Here is a 21,340-nt window from a genome sequence, read left to right as displayed (position 1 = left end):
TTTAGATTAACAAGAATCCACTAATTAAAACATCAAACCTAATAACTGGCAAGTTCAGCACAGGAAAGATCCTCTTTTGTACCATTTCATAATGATGTTGTACTATTTCGTACACCTCGTATGGCCTGGCAAATAGAGTTTAGAGTTTAGCTGTTAGAGTTTAGAGTTTGTTATTAGAGTTTTAACTTTTTGTTCAGCACATTTGACAACTTTTTTTTATAAATGTGTTTGATAATAAGTTAACTGATTGTAAAAGCTTATTGCCATTTGTCTAAGTGAAATGACGTTTATAGACATTTTAATACAATGTGTAGTAGTATTATTAGAGACAAAAAAATCATTGGACATATTTTTACCTAATCCTCTAAAGAAAAAGCCCCTATTAGGAGCTTTTTCATTTTGAGAGTTTTCATTCCAAAACTCTTTAAAACTCTATTTTACCAAACACCCCTTCTAGTCAAAAACTCTAAAAGTGGTCCAAAACTCTCTTCTTACTCCAAAATTCTAATTGCCAAACACCCCCATGTGTATTATACATTTAAACTGTAAATTTTTGTACGCATTGCACAATCTACGTTCAAAACATATGATAACTAGTTTTTAAGCCCGAAGATTACTAAACAAAAGGGCGTAACATCAACAACCAAACAACAAGTAAATAAAACAGTAGTAATGGAAGAGAAATTTACCATCAAGTTAGATACTGGTTGAAAATCAGAGTTGGTTATGCAGGATGTTTTCGCAACCTACTGAAAAAGGACAGAAAAAGGACAGCAAAAGTTCAGATTTTGTTAAAGACATTATCTTTCCGTGGTTGATGAGCTGAGGAGTAAGAGTAAGGTAATTATTAGTTTGATGAAATTACCTATCAAACCAAAAATGTTCAGTTCTGAGGTCCACATCATGTTCACATTTATGAATCATGTCCTTATTTGTCAGGTATAAATATAGTGACAATCATAGAGCTCAATTATGCAAAAGAGGCAAAATATTTGAGTAAAATTCTACACAGTAAATATTCAGTAGTGATATACTCCCTCCATCTTTTTTTATTTGCTACATTTTGCCATTTAGGAGTGTCTCAATTTATTTGCTACATTTGCAAATATTTCCATATATAGTACATAGGTCCCACACTTTATTTACAAATTTGCCATCACTACCTTCTTGATTTTGTAAATGTTTCCATATATAATACATAGGTCCCACAATTTACCTATTTGTTTTTTTGTTAATTCCATTTATGTCAATGGTCCTCACTCCCTCCTTGGTCTTTGTGAAAAAGTGTTTGTAGCAAATAAAAAAAGACGGAGGGAGTAACATAATTCTCGGATATGCTGATTTTGTCAACATTGCTCAGGGAGGGAAGGTGGCCCTTACTCTCTGCCAAAAAACTCTACCAGCCAAAGGTAAGATGTGTTTCTATATCTAAAAGAGGTAATTTACCACTAAATTTTACTCCTTAATACTTAGCATGCTTCTCTCTGGTCCAAAAGTAATTGTCACATTGTCTCAACTCAACACCTCGTAATCAAAGATTTAATATGATTTCATTGAAAAATATCTCCTCACTCCGACATTCCAATAAAGTGTTGGGGGGGCATGTATGAAGATCTGATCGTAGTATATCTCTACTTAACGAAACGTGACAATTATTTGCAAACATTGCAAATAGTATATACTTTCCCCCGTTCCTATTTGTTTGCCCTACTTTCCCCATTGGGGCGTTCCTCAAAGTTCTTCCTATAGAGAATATTACCTTATTGGGACAGAAAAAAGTAAGAGAGAAGTACCAAAAAGTAAGAGAGAGAGTAAAAAGTGCGTATACGTTGGCTTTTTCTCATATTTTTTATAAGAAGAACAAATAAGAACTAAGGGAGTATGTGACTATAATTTATGGAAAAAGCGAGGAGTATGCTTATACCATATATGATCCACAATTTCACATAGTTAGATCTATAGTATTATTCTTAAGTGACAAGCAATAGTATTAGCTAACCAATGCAAGAAGTCAACTACAGGTTAGCCATCTTTTCTAAGAAGATCTAGTCAAAAATATACTCCTACGAAATTAATGGTCAGAATGATGCGAAGAATGTGCATATTACTGGCAAGAAACTCGTGTTTTGGGTTATTTATGCAAGTCTGTATGCAAAAGCCAATAAGTATCAGTCATACTCATTACATTAGAGTTGCTAAATAAATCAAGATCTATGCAAGTCTGTATGCAAAAGCCAATAAGTATCAGTCATACTCATTACAATAGAGTTGCTAAATAAATCAAGATCAATATAATAACTAGATCAAGTCAAGCTCAACAGTATTTTCAATGCTTAAAGCACCTAAATACCACCAAAAACTTTAGAATTATGAAAAGTCCATACCTCAAACTGAGAAGCCATCTGATGCCCTTTGATCTCGAAACGACGAAACCAGCACTAAAGAGTAGTCCCTGTTGGACCCAGATTTACTGTCCAAGAAGGAAAACATGATTGGTGTCTTTCTTTCTTAATTATAGATACATAGTTTTCCTCCTCATAAGCGCAAATCAACAAGGACATCATCCTTCATTACCCTGCTCAACATGTTAAGCATAGAGTATGCCTCGTGTGCTAATCGGTGAGATGTATCACTAGACAAAAATGTATGAACCTCTCCTGCAATTTCAATCCAGCTACATCCAGGTAGTTTAGAATTACACTTCTGCTTCATCATGTTTCGAACTTTTTCTGCATCATACCATTGGCCAACAGATGCATACATGTTTGACATAAGAGTGTAATTTACAGGATTTTCAGGCTCCAGTTCAAAGAGCTTTCCGGCAGCCCATTCTGCTAATTTGAAATGTCCACAGGCTTTTGAAACTCCGATAAGTGCTCCTAATGCATTTGACTCGAGGACAACTGGCCCTGAACTTAAAATTCTGGAAGCCTCTTCCATGAGACCAGCATGCCCTAGAAGATCAATAAGACAGGCATAATGCTCTGTACTTGGTATGATATTATGATCAGTGATCATTAATTTAAAATATTGAAGTCCCTCACTTAAAAGACCACCATGGCTACATGCTGAAAGAATCCCGAGAAAAGCAATATTATCTAGCTTTAGACCACTTGATAACATCATCTCAAAGATCTTAATGCTTTGCTTAACATGACCGTGGAATGCATAAGTACTGAGAATTGATGTCCAAGTAACTAAATCTGGTTCTTGAACATAATTGAAACATAAAGAGGCACTTGCTAGGCTGCCACAGTTGGAGTATGCAACTATTAAAGAATTAGCAACTGATATATAGGCATCAAACCCACATTTTATAGCATATGCATGAACTTGTTTGGTTTTGCTGATGACTGCTAGATTGCCACATGAACTAATAATGCTAGATATAGTAAGTTCATCTGGCTTAACCTTTCTCCTGAACATTTCTACAAAGAGTTCCATAGCCTCCTCAGTGTAACCATGTCGTCCATAGCCCACAATCATAGTATTCCAAGAGATAATATTTCGAACTACCATACCATCAAACAACTTCCTGGCATCACTTACACATCCATTTTTTGCATGACTATTAACAAGAGCACTAGCTACTTGCAAGTCCAAATCGAATGATAATTTGATGACAAGTCCCTGAAGTTGTTGAAACAATTCACAACATCCACCCAAGTTACAAGAATTCAAAAGACTGGTAAAAGTAAATTCATCACCTCGAATTCCTTTACCTTGCATTGATCTAAAAACCATAAATGCTTCCTTAACTAAACCATTCAAGCTATATACAGAAACCATCACATTCCACGAAACCAAGTCCCTCAACTTCATTTCATCAAAAGCAAACTGCGAGTCACTAACCAACCCAAACTTTCCATAGAGATCAACAATAGCACTACCCACAAAGCAATCCAAATTCAACCCAACTCTCATTGTAAAACCGTGCAACTGTCTACCTATAGCTAGCTCATTAAAAACAACATTCGAGCGAAGCAAAGCATTCATTGTTGTAGAATCAGGGTACACCATTTCCAGCAACATTCTCTTGAAATAACTAAATCCCAATCCCACCCTCGAAACCGCCCCGCTAATCACCGTATTCCATGATACAATGTTTCTCACAGGCATTTCATCGAACACTTGATCAACAACTCGAAATTGGCCACATTTCACATAAGCATATAAGACCTGATTTTGCATAGACAAAGCCTCATAAAATCCCAACTTTATTACATGTGAATGTAACTGCTTAACTTCAACTAAAACCCCATAAATAGCAGACAATTTTAGTGCCAAAGATGAAAAAGAGTGAGTCAAATGAGCATTTCCATATTGAGTCAACTCGGATTTGTTCATCAAAACTCCAATTCTTGAGATTCTGTTTGGTGGGTTTTGACCGTTAGCATATGAGGAAGATCGTACAACTGGTAAAAATAACGGATTTTTGAAATGAACGGTGTAGATTGAAGGAATACGCCACTTGGAGATCATAGATTAATGGAGATGAAAATGACCGTTGGAAAAATATGGCGGGAATTTTTAACCGCCAAAAAATCTTTGGGTTGCTTTCTGGTAGTGGAAAGGTATAGATTCAACCTGGGTTTTAAAGTATCAAATTTGTCGATTGTGAATAAAAAGTACGAAAATTTAAGATAAGATTCAAAATGTTGGCAATGTAATTATTTAATATAGAGAGTATAGTTCAAAGATTCTAAAACAGTCAAGGATGTCATTTTTAATTGTAAGCATTAGATGAGAATCAAACGTAATGTAATAAGGTATTAATGCTAAGCACGTAATGTATATCCAAATGAACAAGCAATTTAAGTTTGAAAGTGACAATTATTGGATATTGAACTAGTATTTGGATCCGGGGGTGCCCGGGGTTGATATTGTGTTTTCGAACTTGATGTGCATTTTTTTCCATTCCCACTAAAATATATTAATGAAAAGTGAAAACTCAACATTTAAAAAGTACAAATATAATAATATGAACACTTAAAACATGATTAAAAGTTGGCTGATATAGTAATTGTATCATGTATAATAGCAAGATGTCACGAGTTCAAATCTTGCTGCAAGCTAATTTTTACATTTGTTAATTGACATGACTTGTGTACACATTGGACAGTTCTAGTGGAGTAACAGATGTGCCACATGACGTGTATACATTGTCATGCATGTCTTTTAATATATTTCTACTAGCAATTTATGCACGTCATGCATGCCTGTTTTTTTTTTTTCAAACATAAGTTCTAGCCTCTTGGGATTTGGGAATAATCAGGGGTAAAAGTTTAAACATTAGACATTTCTTTTGGCTAAATTTCGTGGTTAAGCCTCTATCACTTAACCTTTGTTTTATTTTTATTTTTTTTACTTATTCTTTCTTTAGAGTTTTTAAAATTAAATTTGATTAAGGATAAAATAATTTTAAGTGAATTGTTTTTGGAATTTCGTACGCTATATTAACATAGTCTTTTGCGTTAGATAAATCATTTCACTTTGTTAATGGATTAATTTCGTTTTGATATAACATTTTATTGTGTTTGTGAATTAATTATAAGATATTTGATTAATGTAATCTTATAGTCAATGTTTCTTATTTTGGTGGTTCAATTATAACTTGATTGCCTTCAATATTTAAGTTAATTTTTTTAATGCTATAATTGAGTTTGACTTTGATTTTCCTTTTTGTGGTAATAGTTGATTTACTGGGCAATTCTGTAAATTTATAAGGGGAGTCCATAACTCCTCTCTTCCCTTATATAATAGAGATAAATTAGCAACGTATATGAGCATATATATCACTTGTCAGATATGTCCAATGTAAGTATAGTATAGTGGATACATATTTTCGAATTACAGTAATGTGTTTCTAATTCATATCATTTGATGGATTTAGACGTGTAGTGAACGAGAATATGGTAAATTGTACTCTGGACGTTTGGAAGTACTATAAACGTAATAAATCTAAAAACTTTCTTTCCTCATTGGAAACTCTAATTATGTGTTTATGAGTTAATAATAGCTTTAAGTGTACACTATATATATTGAGATTATGCCAAAGTGTATAATAGAAATTGTAGTGATATATATACATCTTGGGGTTCCAAAATATTGGGATGACTTTGTTTTTTAGTTGCTTTATTCCTCTAAACATTTACATATTCTTTCTCTTTTTTCAAAATACTCGCAAAACTTTGAGTTTTATGCTGGATAAAGTATAATTTTGACATCAATAATATAATTAGTTCAGCTTAGGTTGATAACGCCCTAAATTTGACAAGTGACAACCTTAGAAACAAATATGAAGAGACACTATCCATATTGATTTTGACTTTTTCTAATAAAGCCAATTTTTGCGACATTACTTGTGATAATTGATATAAAGGTACTTATATATCATATTTGTGCAAACACAATATTTTTACTCAAAATAAAGTTAACTTCTAGATAAGTTCATCCTAACCAATTTTTTAGACACAATGATGCAAACAAGATAATAATTCAATATAAAACTCGCAAAAATTTAGACAAGCATCATAATAAGCTAGCCTTTTCATCCCATAAAATTAAAGATCGTATTATGAATAATGCTCACCAAAAAGCCCATGCATCATGCACATTTCCACTAACTACTTGCTCCTACCAAACTGAAAACGTATTTACACCTATGATTTACAATGATGCATGAACAGTAAAAAAAATTAAAGGAAAAGAGCCACGTCAAAGAAAAAAAAAATAAAGGTTAAGGAAATATCTTCTTTTTTTTGAGGGGAAAGGAAATATCTTCTCAATAGCGATTGCTTTTTTAAAATAGGAAAAATTAGTGATTACTTTTTTTTTAATATGAATAACGAGTTATTAGGCCTGGGCTACGTCTCGAATAAGAAAGAATTTCATTTATTAATATAATACTTTATGATAATAACATTAAATACAATTTAGTCCAATGGTTAAGACTTTAGATTATGTACATGAGGTTTTGGGATCAAATCCTATACTATGCAATTTCTAAATTGTATATGGCGTTTTTGTTTTTTCTACTTTTTTTTCTACATGATTTTAAGGACAAAGTATGATAATAGTTTTTTCTTATTTATTATATTTATTTAATTTTTTATTTAAATAGTTTAACTTTTACATTACTAATGTGGAGTCTTGATCACTACTATGAGTACTATCTTTAATAATAAAAGTAAAGTAGGAGGAACATGAAGAACAAAGGATCGTAGTGCTAAACTGAATTACTCATTAATATTTTCTTTTTTCTTAATATGCAAGTATTACTACAAGAAAAAATTTGTGTAAAAATTTAAAGTTAGTCATTAAACACTAGAACACCAAAAACTACATAACAATTATTTGGTGTCAAACATCAACTTCCAACCCTGTGTTCAAGGTATTCTTTCCGTTTTATTTGTTATTTCTATTTGGAATATTTCTGTGAGAGAAAATTGGTCAAAATAAGAAGAATTTTCGTAAACATAGGCGTATTTAAAAAATTACATGACATAAATCACATTTTCTCTTTTCTAAAATAAATGAAAAACTTGTCGTTTTATGTTGTTTCAAAATGAATAAAATGTTCCGTAAAAAAAATGAATAAATTTGTTACTTTATTTGCCATTTAGTTATCAATATCTCTCTTTTCATTACATGGGTCTCTATTTTTCTTCTTTTCTATCACTATCATCTCCTTGATATTTGTGCCTCCCTCTACAGTTTATTTATTTAGGAATGGAGGAAGTATAACAAATTTTTAAAATAAACATACAATAGTACATTGACTCACATTTATTTTAAAAACTGACAATAGAAAGTAGCTTAAATTCTATGATTTCCACATCTCCTTAAACATACGAATAATAAACACACCGACTTTTATCTAGTTTTCATAATTCTGCTTTTGATATTAAAAGATTCAAAATTGACAAAAAGACACAAATGAACAAGTACTAAATCAATCAAATCAAATAAAGTCAAGTTAATTCCACATAAATGAAACCAAACGTTTTGTTCTCTTTAAGGGTCCGTTTGATTTAACTTATTTTGTCTTATCTTATATTATCTTGTCTTATTTTATAATAAGATATATTGTGTGTGTCTAACATATTATTTTATCTTATTTTAATTGATCTTATCTCATCTTATAAGATCTTATTTTTTGTGAAATAAGTTTAAAATAACAAAACCTAAAAGCACTATTTTTTAAAATCGAAGCCCCGTTAATTACTCTCATTGTTTGTATTTAAGTTTTTTTAAAATATAAAACCTCCCATATCTCTCTAATGGAGATTTGTTCTATTCGATATGTTGGGTTATATTTACTTATATATTGAGTTCAATCTATCTCCTTGTGAGAGTTTGGAGACTTTACTTTTGGTATTTTGTTCTATTAGATATTGATTTGTAGATGAGATTCTTTGTCTAAAATCAGTTGAAATGTTGAATCAAATCAAGTTCTACGTCAAAAATATAATAAATCAACAGACCATATCGTAGAAGATTATATCAAACAACTATGTAAAAAAAAAATCGCAAAACTATTAAATTTTGTGAACAATCATGATTTTGACGCAATTGAATTTTGTTTAGTCCAATTTGATACATATTTGATGGTTTCAATCTATTATCTATATATCCTATAACATCAAATCAATGAATTAATTTCTCAAATTAAGCTGAAACCCAAAATATATACAAAAAACGTTTTTCTCAACCATATACTTATTTTGGAATGAAAACTGAAAAGACTAACAAACTTACGTGTAAAATCATAGTATCAAATTGTATATTTCATGGGAAAAAGTAATACAACGTGTAAAAATTTTCAAGAGAAAAACAAAAAAAAAAGGAGGAAAGATTATAACAGTTTATTTATATTTTGGCAAAAACTGACATCATACTCAGTGACTTTCTGTGTCACTCCTACAACACAATCGAAAGGTGTGAGTAAGCAAAGAAAGTTAAGAGAGAGAAAATTAAAAAAACTTCAGAGGAGTCCACATCTCTCCACTTCTTTTGAGAATATTTTTTTTATTTAATTCTTCCATAAATTATTTTAATAAATTATTCATTCTCAAATTCCTCAAATTTTTTTTGTAGTTCATCACTCTCATTAACAAACTTCCTTTTTCTCTCTCATCTTTCTTCACTCTTTTTCGTCTCTTCCCTCAGGTAACTGCTAATGAAACCTTTTCAATTTCTTTTGTTAATTTTTCTTGAATTTTTAGGGTTTTTTGATGATTTTAATCATCGAAAACTGTTATATATTAGTAATTTTACCGTCATTTTTGCTTGTATTTTTCTCAGTTTTTGTTGCGCTTAATTTTTATTTTTTTTTTTAGTTTTTTTTTGTTATTATTTTTGGTCAACATTATCGGCTTAATGTTAGTGATTGATAGATTTCTGGAATATGTTGTTTAGGTTATTTATGTTTTAGCATCATGATATAATTGGTGAGGTTGTAATTTTGTGAAGTTTTTTTTCTTCTTAGAAATGATTATTTTAGGAATTTAAGCTTTGTCTTAGTAGAAATGAAGGAAATCTTTTAGGAAATTGATATATATGTGGATTTTTTGGTGTTTGTTTGATGATTGCAATTTGCTGAAGGATAGATAATTGGAGCTAAATTATGATGGCGAGTTTTAGAGTTGTAGGTTTTAGCTATACAGTGGTGGAAGAAATTGTGTTTGCGAACTACTGTCCGGCATTTCGAGGCGTATTTTTTCTTGCTATTATGAATTCATGAAACAGGAATGTGGAATTTATCAGTGGTTTTTGATTTGGTAGTTGTCCACACTCCACACTCCACACTCCACACACAAACTGAGCAAACGAAAACTAGCTCTAAGCCCCTAATTTGTTGAGTCGATGTCGATAGGAGCAACTGAGGGGGTATCCATTGAATTCATGACTTTCCTGTGATGATTCTCTATCCGCAGTTTTATGAAGTGGATTGGGTGAGCACTAGAAGCCACTTCTCCTAGATTCAGCTGAATTTCGGATAAGGCTAAATTGATTGATCTTGGACGGAGGAGGAGGGTGGGTGGGCGGGGTGGGGGTTCTAGTTGATGTACAGTTGAAGCTGTAGGCAGATAGATTGAGGGATGATATGCCTCTATCAAGCAGAAACTAGTAATCGTGCATGTGCGTGTTGGTACTCAGAAGGTTAATTGGTAATTTGGTACATATCTTGAACCAATATAAGGTTAATTAGTACCATTGGAAGGATGCATAGTACCATCAGAAGGTTTTATAATACCATGACAATCCATTTTTTTGGACTGCACCAGATAGTCTTTTTCATCAAAATTGTGTTTTTGTTTTTTTCTTGTTGGTTATCTAACATGTCAATGCACTTTTGGACAGGCTTTCACACATCACCTTCCCCTATTTTATAAACTTCTAAACATTCTAGTCTTAACTCTTATATCTTCAAGTGTTACACTTTGATCATGTTTGTGGTTCTCTGACATTTCTGTGGCATGAAGCTGCGGGTGATTCTTCCCCTCATCAGTTTTGACATTCATATAAAACTATAATTTTTCAGAAATACCTCATGGGAGTTAAATTCATACTAGCCTCATTGCTTGTTGCTAATAATTTCTTTTCTCTTGTCTTTTCTTACGATGTAGGACTGGGGAGGATTTGTCATGAAGACCTAAATTTTGGAGAACGAGAACTGGCCATGGGTGGTTGCTGTTGCTCTTCTAGAAAGTCGCAATTACAAGGAACACCTGTGTATTACTATGTCAGTCAACTTTGTTAAATTTTAATATATTACCATGTAATAATCTCACTACCCTGTTTGATAATATCACTATGATGCAAATTGATTGAGGATAGGAGTTGGCGCATAGGTCTTTAGGGGATAATACAGATGCTAACTATTATAGCTCTCTAATGTTTAACATATAATATCTCATTCTCTGTTGTTTTTGGGACACTTTCTTTAAGATCCACAGCCCAGTGAAAGGATGTTCAATTGTCACAATCATAAATGTAGTAGTGATTGCCATGCATTTAGTTATGAATTATTACTGCTTTGAACAAATACTGGGAGCCAACTTGTGGACCTGTGCTTCCCTTTACATCTCCTGTTACTTTCTCTTTGAGACTGATATTAGTGTCCTTTAAGTGTTTAGAAGTCTACTGCTACCTTTACAAATATCTACTTGATATTGATTTGATATATGGCTGATTGTTGTTAGTTTCTTTTTGAGAACAACTGTGTTATTCTCTCAAGGGTTTCCATAGCTGACATTGCTGGCTATTTGTTTGTGTCCTCTGCATATGAGATTGGTGTTGGCTCTATCTTTAATCTATATTTCGTGATCGTACTATCTTCAGTTTAACTAGAATTAGTGTGATAGAGTGGAGAGACATGAATTGACAGCGGTTTAGCTGCCTTATGCATTATGTTGTCATCCTTACATGCTTTTATATACACTATAGTGTTGGAAAAGTGTTTTTTCTATGAGTAGAAATGGGTGGAGCTGCTTCAGCTTTAGCCACTTAAATTTCAATATTCCTATTTTTTTATTTGTCATCTAATGTATGTGGTTCTTCTTGTCACACTACATACCTTTATTAGTTGCAAAAATCCATTCACACTCCTTCCATTCCATGCCAATAGTAGAAAGCTGTTAGATACCTTCTTGTCATGAATTTCTATGTCACCATTGTATAAGCATCATGATAATTCTTCTGGCTTGCTTTTCATGCATCTTTTTGGAATACAAAATTTTTGTTTAGCATGTGAGTAGTTTCAATTCTGTATATGCAAGATTTTGTTAAGTAGTGATTTCTTTGTTCTGTTTCAGAGGCAGAAACCATTCTTGTTGATGTTTTAGTTGTTTTAGCACATTCCAGTTGCAGTATAGGATGCTTAATTGTTAATTTTCACCATCTGCAGTGTCCCCCGTCATTGGAAGAACAGGAAAACTTGAGAGCATACCGTGGGACAGCCTCTGGGTTGTCAACAGGGCTCCTTGTTGGACTAAATTTGGATACATCAAGCCCTGATACTTTCAGACCCCCTCCTGCACCCATTCCATTCAATGTTCTTTTTGGGCGCCCCCAAACTCCGATTCATACTCATGGAAGCCAAGGACAAAAATGTGATACAGTTAAACACTCAAAACCTGCAGCCATCGGAGATGGTACTGATTGCATTGATAAATTGATTTCTGGCAACCATGTTGGAAAATCAGAAGGAAAAACTCTTGCTGATATTTTGCTTGCCTCACCAACAAAGTCTGACGTAGAAATCACAAAATCATCCGAGACTTATGGATTAGTCGCCGATGAAGAGGATGCCTGTCCTATCTGTCTTGAAGGTGTCATTTCTTCCTTTGCAAAGAGTGCATTGTAATAGTAGTGTATGTTACTGCTGTTTAACTTACTGGTTAACCTCGTCTGCAGAGTATGATGCAGATAATCCTAAAATGGTTACCAGTTGTGAGCACGACTTTCACCTGTCATGTCTCCTTGAATGGATGGAGAGAAGTGATGCCTGCCCAGTTTGTGATAAGGTCTGAATCCGGCATCACTCCTATTATTAATGTTGATGACTGACATCTTGTTTCCTTGGTCATTCTATTTTTGTTCTTCGTGCTGAGTGATAATCAGATTGAATACACTCCTTATAGAAAGAAAGTAACCTTTTCTGTTGTAGGCATTTAAAGTAAATGCTGTAATGTCTGCATCCTCATGACTTTCTCCATGCACCTTGTATCTAGGCTTGTTCAATTGGTTGCTCTGCTTTCTTTTCAAACTTACCATCGACCTTTACTCCCGCTTTTATGACGCGAATTCTTAGATATATCAACGGGTTTCTACTAGAGCTCAGTCAGTTCCTTTAGTGATGGTTCGCTAAATCTTGGGAAGGTTCTCAGATTCCAATTATCATCACGATTGTGGCAACAATGCTCAATTGCTCATCGTGGAAGCGTATCATGTGTGGTGTCTTGTAAATTGTTGCAAATGATTCAATGGGAACTCTGCATTGGTCAGAATGGCCAATGCTTATGACTTGCGAATATCAGCTTGAGCAGCTGAATAAATCCATGCCCTGGCGAAGTAAATGATATAACCTGCTGATTAGTTTGGAAAGTCACTATGTAACATTTAATTACCAAATGCTTCTAAGTTCTAACAAATGCTCTATCTTAGAACAAGGTAGTGGTGTTTAAATCTTACTCAGCCTTATTGTTACCTTGTTTGTACAGTTACAAAGAAGTTTGCAAGATAACCTTGATCTATCTATAAGTAACTGAACAAGTGGCTTACCACTTTTCAACCATAATAAACAAGAGAGGGCTGTTAACTTAGACATTTATTAAGTCCACTGCATTTTAAAGTTGATTTATGCCTATTCGAGACCTTTCTAACTATATTGATAAACGGCCTGTTGCACAAGTTACTACATCGCATGCATATTTCTTATGATTTATTTCATGATGTTTGTAACTGGAAGCATCAATTGAGATATGTGTTTTTGCTTCTACAAATATGCTACTGAACTTACATTTATGAATGTTTATTGAACAGGAAATGATATTTGATCAGCCTGATGATCAGAACTGAAAAAGTCCCTTAATGAGCAGAGTTAATTGCTTATTCATTCAGTACACCAAACATGAGAGGGAGGAGTTACGTTTTCAGTGAGGTCTCAGTTTCTTATTTGCTGACACAACTTGTGGCTTGTTAAGTGTCCAACATGGGTCATTACACGGATAGTGGTTTTCCTGGAGTTTCTTGCACTGATCTCTGATTCTATGTATCAGTGATTGGAAATTTGACTGCTTCATTCAAACAAATATGTACAAGCTGCGGATACAGGTACAAGCTAGCTTTTGGAAACTGCAAAAGGCATGCAACGGTTAGCACTCGCCTTCTGGTCTGTATTATTATAGCAAAGTTCCATTTTCATGTACAGATTTCTTTCCCTCTTCTTTTTCTTTCTTGTGGTGGTGTTGGTTCTCCCTCGTCCTCCCCGGCTCCCCCACCCCTACTCCTTTTGGCAGCCTAGTTTTCTTTTGCAATTTTATTTACACATTTAATTAGTGCGTCTGTCTACTCTTGCATGATATACAATCTTTTCTTTTTTGGAAAAAAAATATTCTTTAGTGAAAACAGTGTGGCTTATCACTGAATTCTGGTTAGTATACAAACTATCAACAGTGAGTTTATTCCATCTTCATACTTGAACTAATTTTCCGGGTTTATTCCACCATTAATGTAATTCTTGTTACATAGATATCTAGTTAGTTTAAGGGGAAAAGTACTTGATCAGCTGTCGATAAACGATTTAATTAGCTTGTAACAGTCACATTATTTCCTAAAACCGATATGCTGACCATCCCCATCCAATTTTTTATTTTTTATTTTTTATTTTATAGTAACCATTTTCGGAATTTTAGGTGGGGGATGGAGAAAAGAGAAGGGATTCGAAGTTTACTCCCCTCCAATATATTCCTTTTTATTGTTTTGGGGTTAAGAGGAACTGTATAATGTGCTTGTAAACATTCTGGATTTCTGGTAGTGTGATGAATGTTTTGACTAGAAGTAACGTTACAAGAGTATGTTGATTGTTGCTGTCACTCCAACAATTTTGGACCCATTTGACATATTTGTCAAAGAATCCTATCAGGACGTAATAGCTTTATAATATTCACGAAAAAGGAAGGGTGGTGGCCTGGTGGGTGTGTAGTGTGTTGTTGATGCCTGATGGCATACATTTCGCTCGGAAAGTTTGTCCATGTTATAATTCGTAATATATTCCCTCCGCTTTTTTTAGTTGCTACATTTTCCTTAAATGATGGCTTTTTTTTTATTTGCTACATCGTTTAAACTTTCTTTATTAGGAGACTTGGCCCACCAAAAAGTAATAGTATTATATTTGTTTACCCTTTTGTTCCACCAAAAAGTATTACTTTTACCCTTTTCCCACCTTATTTAATGTTTTTGGAGTCAAAAAGTACATCAAAAAGAATGAAAGAGACATTTTCTAAAAATTAGTGAAAGCAACAGTGTAGCAAATAAAAAAAAAGCAGATGTAGTATCTACTACCTTCGTTATATATCTTCCCCTTGCTAGCTTATATGGTTATGTTTGGAATTTTTGTTATATTTAGTATGAAAGAATCTTGATGTGAGGTTTTTTTAAATTCATTGCTTCTAATGTTGTAATTTAAACTTCTATATTGTAATATTTACTAGGAATAATTGTTACACAAATAATAACGCAATCTTTTGGACTTTTGCAAATAATAATGCAATTTTTTCACCAATTGTTCTAAGCCCTTTTATATGCAATTTTTTCACCAATTGTTCACCGTCAAGTGTTCAAGTTTATCTCTTTTATAGGTTTTATCTGACTTTATTCTACTCAAAGAAAATGGGGTATAAAGGTTGCATTATACAAGAATAATCAAAATGTTGCATTATTATTTGCGAATGGCTAAAAGGTTGTATTATTAAAAACAAATATTCCTATTTACTAATGAAATCAGCATTAGCCTTTTATTATTTACTAAGCTTAAATAAAAATATTGATGGTGAAATATGTGGGGTGAAATTTGTGTATTGCGGATCGGAAAAGCTAAGGTAGAAAATATAAAAACAGAGGGTATTACTAATTACATTTTGAGAATCTTATAGAAGGTGGGTAGGTGATGCATGGTTTTCAAGTGCCTTGACTTTGTTTCATTAGTATTTGTCTATTATGGAAAATAACAAAGTTTATGGTGGGGGCTTCACCTGTCTTCTCTCCGAAGTTGGACTGAACACTGCGTTGCCCGACTTGCCTCTTTCTTAAGTGTGTGAAAATTGAAAAAGAATGTATGTCATAGATTAGTCTGCCTAACTTTTTAATGAATTCCGTCCATTTCATGTACAAGTCTCCTATTTGTTTGAAGTCTAAAGGTTGGCCGATATGGGATAGAGTATTGAGTTAATTCATGTTCTTCATTAGTTTTAAGGCTAATGGTTATTGATTTGGCATAGAGTATTGATATAATTCATGTTCGGCAAAACTAGTTGTTGCACACTTTTACTGACTATTCTTTGTCAAATACTCCCTGTGTTTTTTTTTTTTTTTTTATCATTTTTCATTTTTCTATGCGTGTCTCTCAATGTATATCTTTGAACTTAAATATCTTTCATTATATATTAGTAAAAATTATAACGATTGAATATTATTAACGTACTAATTGAGACAAATCAAACAAGACTCTATATGACTATATTTTTTCTTATAAATTGAAAAAAAAAATGGAGAAAATTCTCTCTAAGTATGAATAGTGTCAAGATTCCAAGTGAGAAAGATAAAAAAGACAGAGGGAGTAGTATGTTGGTATAGTTGCTAGCGATCTAGAGGGTTTATATTCTTTTATCCTATATTACTATATTGGTAAATTTAGTAATATTTCCAAAAATTCTATTCCATATAGGAGTTTGCATGATCACGAGTTTTATTGGATACATAATTCCAAAAGCTATTATTTTTGGCCGTCAGGAATTTTAAATAATTTCGCTATTTAATAGTTTAATCTAATGGGGGTAGCTAAGACACTCATCCTCGTATGAGAATATTGCACAGTTCTTCGTTACCTGTGTTTGGTCCACCATCTGCTGAGACAGTGTACTATAAATTACAACGTACACTAATGCACAAAGTGCCACTTTTCTCGAGCTCTTCAGCCTTTGCAGTGCGACGATGCGGAAGGGGAACTTGTGTTGCACGTTTCACTGTGGTCAAATTGCATTGCATATACTATAACTTGTGAAATTTCTAACTATTGACGAAGTTTTTAGTGAGATGAGAATGTTGAGCTTTGGCCACATGGCCGTCTCATAAAATTAGGGGTCCTTTGCTAAAATAAATTATAAAGATTAAATTTTTTTGGTGAATAGAATTATAGAAGACGGAAGAGTTATAAATGGGGCTTTTTGGAGAATAGGAGGAGAAGAAAAACACCAAAATAAAAGTTAATCTCTTTATATTTGTAATTAGATTTAGGTTTTCTTTTCTTTTTTTTCTTTGGACGGACAACTTATAGAATTGGGCCCTTATAGGCTTATATTTCTTATAGGCTTATATTTCGGGAGCCCTGTGCAGTTGTTCACTTGCACATGACCGTAGCCGTCTCTGTTTGGCCATCAAATAAAAATGGTTGAGCTTTGGGTTAGCTTTCTTATCATCTTCAGCTTTCTTAAAAACTAAAAGCTGGAGATAGAAGTATGGAATTAGAAAGTACGTATTTTTCAGTTTCCAAAGACTTGAGATTAGTATATGTTTCACAAAAGTAGTATTTAGTTTTTCTGAAAACCAAAATGAAGAAGTAATATCCAATGTCCGAGTGAGTAGGCAGCGCCTTGAAGAGGCTCAGCTGGTTCCTTTTCGGCTAAAGCTCCTTATTTAGATGTTGGGGCCCAGGAAAGTCTAGGTTGGCTCCCAGCTATGCTCTCGAAGGGTTGGAGTCCTGCATTTTTTTAGTCTTAGATATGTCTTGATGTATTTTCTCCTTTTCATATTACTACTTGAAATGTTTCTTCAGGCACGTTGGTCAACACGTAGCTTTGATCATTATACAAATATATTAATGGTTAAAGTTATGTAATTGTGTATTCAAATGTGAAAGTCAAAAGAATTGCAATTTTGAAGTATTACATTAGTACTTTAGTAGCAATTTGTTTGATAGTTGATAGGCTGATGATTTTAATGAAGGTGATTACATGATTTAGTGGTGCATGTTGGGTCAAAAAGTTGATAGGGACAATTTTGAATACCCAACTTCTTAATAAAAAGTTCAACTTTTTAATCATTATGTTACAAGATTTTACATATGTACAATGTAAAATATCTACTACTTCCTCCGTTTTTTTTTACTCGCTACACTTCTCATTTCACTGACTCCTAGGCAATTTTTGGGGAAAAGAGAGAGGTAGAGAATAAAAAGAAAAGGGACCCATGTGGGAGGAGAGAGATAGAGAGAGTTTATTGCCCAAAAAAGAAGTGTAGCAAGTAATGTGAAACTTCCCATAATGGAAAGTGTAGCGAGTAAAAAGAAACGGAAGAAGTATATCTAATACTATATCCGCTTTTCAATAAGTGTAAAACTTTCTTTATGTGGAATAGTCATAATAAGTTTATTACAAATATATAATGTTTAATTTTATTACAAATATGTCACTAAAAGGCAAGAGGGATCGCTGCTTAAGTTACCTTACTTTATTGTGATCTTGACTTTCTTTTTATATATTCTTTGGTATTTTTTGTTTCACTTATTAAGAAACGGATGAAATATGTTAGAAAACATTTATTGGAGGTCAGGCACATACGAGTTCCAACTAGAATCCTTCCCCTGAATAATGTTAGATGTAGCTCCTTCGATTATGTCAAAGCATCAAGCACAATTCATACAGTTGAAAAAACCAAGCAATTATAATTATGGAACAAAACTTTGTCATAGGTTTTTAACTTATACCACTTTTAGATTTTATTTTTTAGAAAAACTTATCACTATTACTTTCACATATTACTATTCATTTTAGTTCAGTTCAGCTGTTTTATGCCGAAAAGAACAAAACTAATTTTAATTGGCATCTTCTCCTATCACTGTGCCTGCGTGCTGGGCCTGCTGGCATTCGGGCCAAGGAAATTCCAATTGTCGGTAAGCTGAATAAAGTTATTTAAGATTGATATATTTTCCAAGTGGTAGATTACGTGCTAAGTAGACGGCATTTTCTCAGTTTATTTAGCTAGTTGATCAATGATAGTGCGTTAAAATCAGTTGACCCAGTATATTAATTTGCTATGAAAAATCCACTAGCCGTTTTTGTTGAAAGTTCAATTGTTTATACAACGAAATAGCTAAATTTAGCAACAGTGCTAATCTTGTATTCTTGTGGGCTGGGGCTGTGGCTGCGCTTGCTTAACAATATCCATCATCTCCCGGGCGCTTGTTTTTTTTTTTGACATCGAGAAAACTTGCATTAATTAAACAACAAAGTACAACTTATTTCTAGTACAATCAAACATAAAACAAAGAAAAACTTAAAGGAGCTTTAGTAACTCGTACATGCCCTAAAAAAAATTAACAAATAAAATCGACAGAGAGTTGCATATTAAGTAAGGAGTCATTGGTCTATGATTGTGCTGGTGGAGTAAAAAATCTGATAACAGCTGGAAGTGACAATGTTATATTCTACAGATACATTAGTTGTTTGGCAAGTACTTCTGCCTTTATACTTGTTTATTGTTGGTTGTGTACCTGTTAAGTTAGTTTTTGCTGCTACTGCTAGCTTGTTTTGTTGTAAAATTGTCCAAAGGTTGGCTATATGGTTCTCGATCTTGTTGAAATCGCCTTAGCCTTAGTTTGTGCTTCATAGAATGAAATATTTACATCTTCCTAAAATATTAAAGACTAGAAAATATACTCTACAATCATTGTATTTTTATGTGATGCAACCGAATCTTTCCCAACCAATTTATTTTTTTCATAAATACTACTTCCTCCGTTTCTAAATAAGTGCAACATTTCCCATTTTAGGAAATGTCATAATAAGTGCAACATAGCTTAAATTGGAAAGATTTTTCTTTTTATTTACAGAATTGCCATTACTTAATTCTCCAACAACATAATCAACTTATCATTTACCAACCTAAATAGAACTAATTAATCAACCCACCCAAGTGACCCAACCCCTCACTCATCTCAGCCACCCCACCACCCTCTCTCTCCTCAACTTAACCCATCACCTCTCTCTCCTTAACCCACTCCCACTCTTGTCAACTCAACCCACTAAATCAACACCACCAGCACCAACCTGGCCGACGTCACAACCCCGCCGACACCACCACCAAACCAACACCACACAACCGACACCACCACCCTACCGGTATTGCCTTCTATTTTCTAGAATTTTCAACTATCCTCCTCTTTCATTCTTTTCCTCCAACTCCTCTCCTTCCCTCACCTTTTCCCAAATTCGGCGTTTGATTTCAACACTTCGACGGTAGTGTTAGATCTGGTGGTGGTTAGTAAATATTATGGGTGTTTTCGAAGGGGATGTTGGTGGTTTTGGTGGTTTCGAAGGGGATGGTGATGATTTCGGGGGTGGTTTCGAAAAGGATGTTGGTGGTTTTGGGGGTGGTTTCGAAGGAGATGGTGGTGATTTCGGGGGTGGTTTTGAAGGGGAGGTGTTGGTTTCGGGAGTGGGGGAGGGAAAATGGGGTGTTTTCCGGTGGGCAGAGGTGGCAGAGAGGGAAAGAAATTATCTGCTGGTGGTGGTGGCGGCGGCGGCGATGGTGGTGGTGGCGGTGGCGATGGTCAGTGGTGGTGTTGTTGTGGTGTATGGCAAGTGAAAGGTGTTGGTATATAAAATTATTGGATAATTAGGGTAGATATTTTATTCACTAAAGTGGCCTAAAATCTTTTTTAGTGTGGTCCCCAACCTTCTCTCTCTAGAAACATTGGTCTGTGTGTCACTTCTCTATGTTGCACTTATTTAGAAACGGAGGAAGTAGTATTTTTTAACTGATCAACTCTCTAGGGTTATAATCACATGATACCACCATTGCATGAGAATTGTTCCAATGTCAAAATTCCAAGAGTATGTTGTCAAATTTCTAAGTTATAACTATGATATGGGGGTATTTAGACTACAAGAGAAGCATTTTTTTAACTAATATGGTAATTTCTAGGATATACTCTTTAAATTTACACCTGGAATCCCCTGATCGTTCTTGATAAGATTACAGAATTGACCAATGCACGAGCGAGTTATGATAAATTCGAAAAACTTTAATCTATTGACAAAGTAGATAATCCATTAGAGATAGGCATTTATAAATAGTAGAAGTACAACTCATCAATTTAAATCAATTTTTAAAACTTTGTGTCTAGTGAATTATCTACATGATGTGTAAGTGTCTCATGCTCTAATAAACCCATCTCATCTCCATCAAACAATAAAATATTTTCCACAAACCCTACATTATGTAGCATACACTAAATGACAATATCATTCACTCCTCCCTATTAATTTATTCACATGTGAATGGAGATATAGGAAAGTATTAATCTTATCATACCCTCCATAGACTGTCAGAGTGACTAGTCTTACTACTTACTTAGTAATGAACATATGTATTGGGCCCAGTCATAAGACAATGGGCCTTAGAAGGATTGGCTCAATAGGCTAACCTTGCTTGAAGTATATGCCGAAGTGTTGGTGGGCCCAATATCCCCTGCTCATAAGCAGAGACTAGAGAGGGGGCAAGTGGGCAACCCACGAGAATCGAGTAAAGGCGGCTAAAATTTCAATGAGTGTGGAAA

General features: G+C 33.7%; 2 protein-coding genes across 3 annotated transcripts; one reads left to right on the top strand and one right to left on the bottom strand.

Moving 5' to 3' along the window:
• Positions 1 to 2,150: 2,150 nt before the first annotated feature.
• LOC104890372 (pentatricopeptide repeat-containing protein At2g46050, mitochondrial) lies at positions 2,151 to 4,850 on the bottom strand. The gene has a single exon (XM_048638216.2). It carries the CDS (start codon positions 4,480 to 4,482, stop codon positions 2,536 to 2,538), a length of 1,947 nt encoding a protein of 648 aa, XP_048494173.1. The 5' UTR covers positions 4,483 to 4,850; the 3' UTR covers positions 2,151 to 2,535.
• A 4,072-nt stretch (positions 4,851 to 8,922) lies between these two features.
• On the top strand, positions 8,923 to 14,377 carry LOC104887183 (probable E3 ubiquitin-protein ligase RHB1A). Of its 2 annotated transcripts, XR_007270908.2 has the most exons (6): positions 8,923 to 9,171; positions 10,632 to 10,747; positions 11,912 to 12,335; positions 12,421 to 12,530; positions 13,549 to 13,666; positions 13,785 to 14,377. XR_007270908.2 is itself a non-coding variant. In XM_010671781.4 (5 exons), exons 2-5 carry the CDS (start codon positions 10,685 to 10,687, stop codon positions 13,582 to 13,584), a joined length of 633 nt encoding a protein of 210 aa, XP_010670083.2. In that variant the 5' UTR covers positions 8,924 to 9,171; positions 10,632 to 10,684; the 3' UTR covers positions 13,585 to 14,377. The 2 variants fall into 2 exon arrangements, 1 of the variants encoding a protein (XP_010670083.2); XM_010671781.4 differs by having other exon boundaries at positions 8,924 to 9,171; positions 13,549 to 14,377.
• Positions 14,378 to 21,340: the final 6,963 nt, after the last annotated feature.

This window comes from Beta vulgaris, chromosome 1, assembly GCF_026745355.1.
Source record: "Beta vulgaris subsp. vulgaris cultivar EL10 chromosome 1, EL10.2, whole genome shotgun sequence".
NCBI classification, from domain to species: Eukaryota; Viridiplantae; Streptophyta; class Magnoliopsida; order Caryophyllales; family Amaranthaceae; genus Beta; species Beta vulgaris.
This window is presented reverse-complemented; position numbering and strand designations above follow the sequence as displayed.

Bases quoted from the DNA above. Each gene is read 5' to 3' on its own strand.
- LOC104890372 (XM_048638216.2), bottom strand. From the start codon at position 4,482: ATGATCTCCAAGTGGCGTATTCCTTCAATCTACACCGTTCATTTCAAA.
- LOC104887183 (XM_010671781.4), top strand. From the start codon at position 10,685: ATGGGTGGTTGCTGTTGCTCTTCTAGAAAGTCGCAATTACAAGGAACA. The intron at 10,748-11,911 runs GTCAGTCAACTT...CACCATCTGCAG, and splicing joins GAACACCTGTGTATTACTAT to TGTCCCCCGTCATTGGAAGA. The intron at 12,336-12,420 runs GTGTCATTTCTT...CCTCGTCTGCAG, and splicing joins CTGTCCTATCTGTCTTGAAG to AGTATGATGCAGATAATCCT.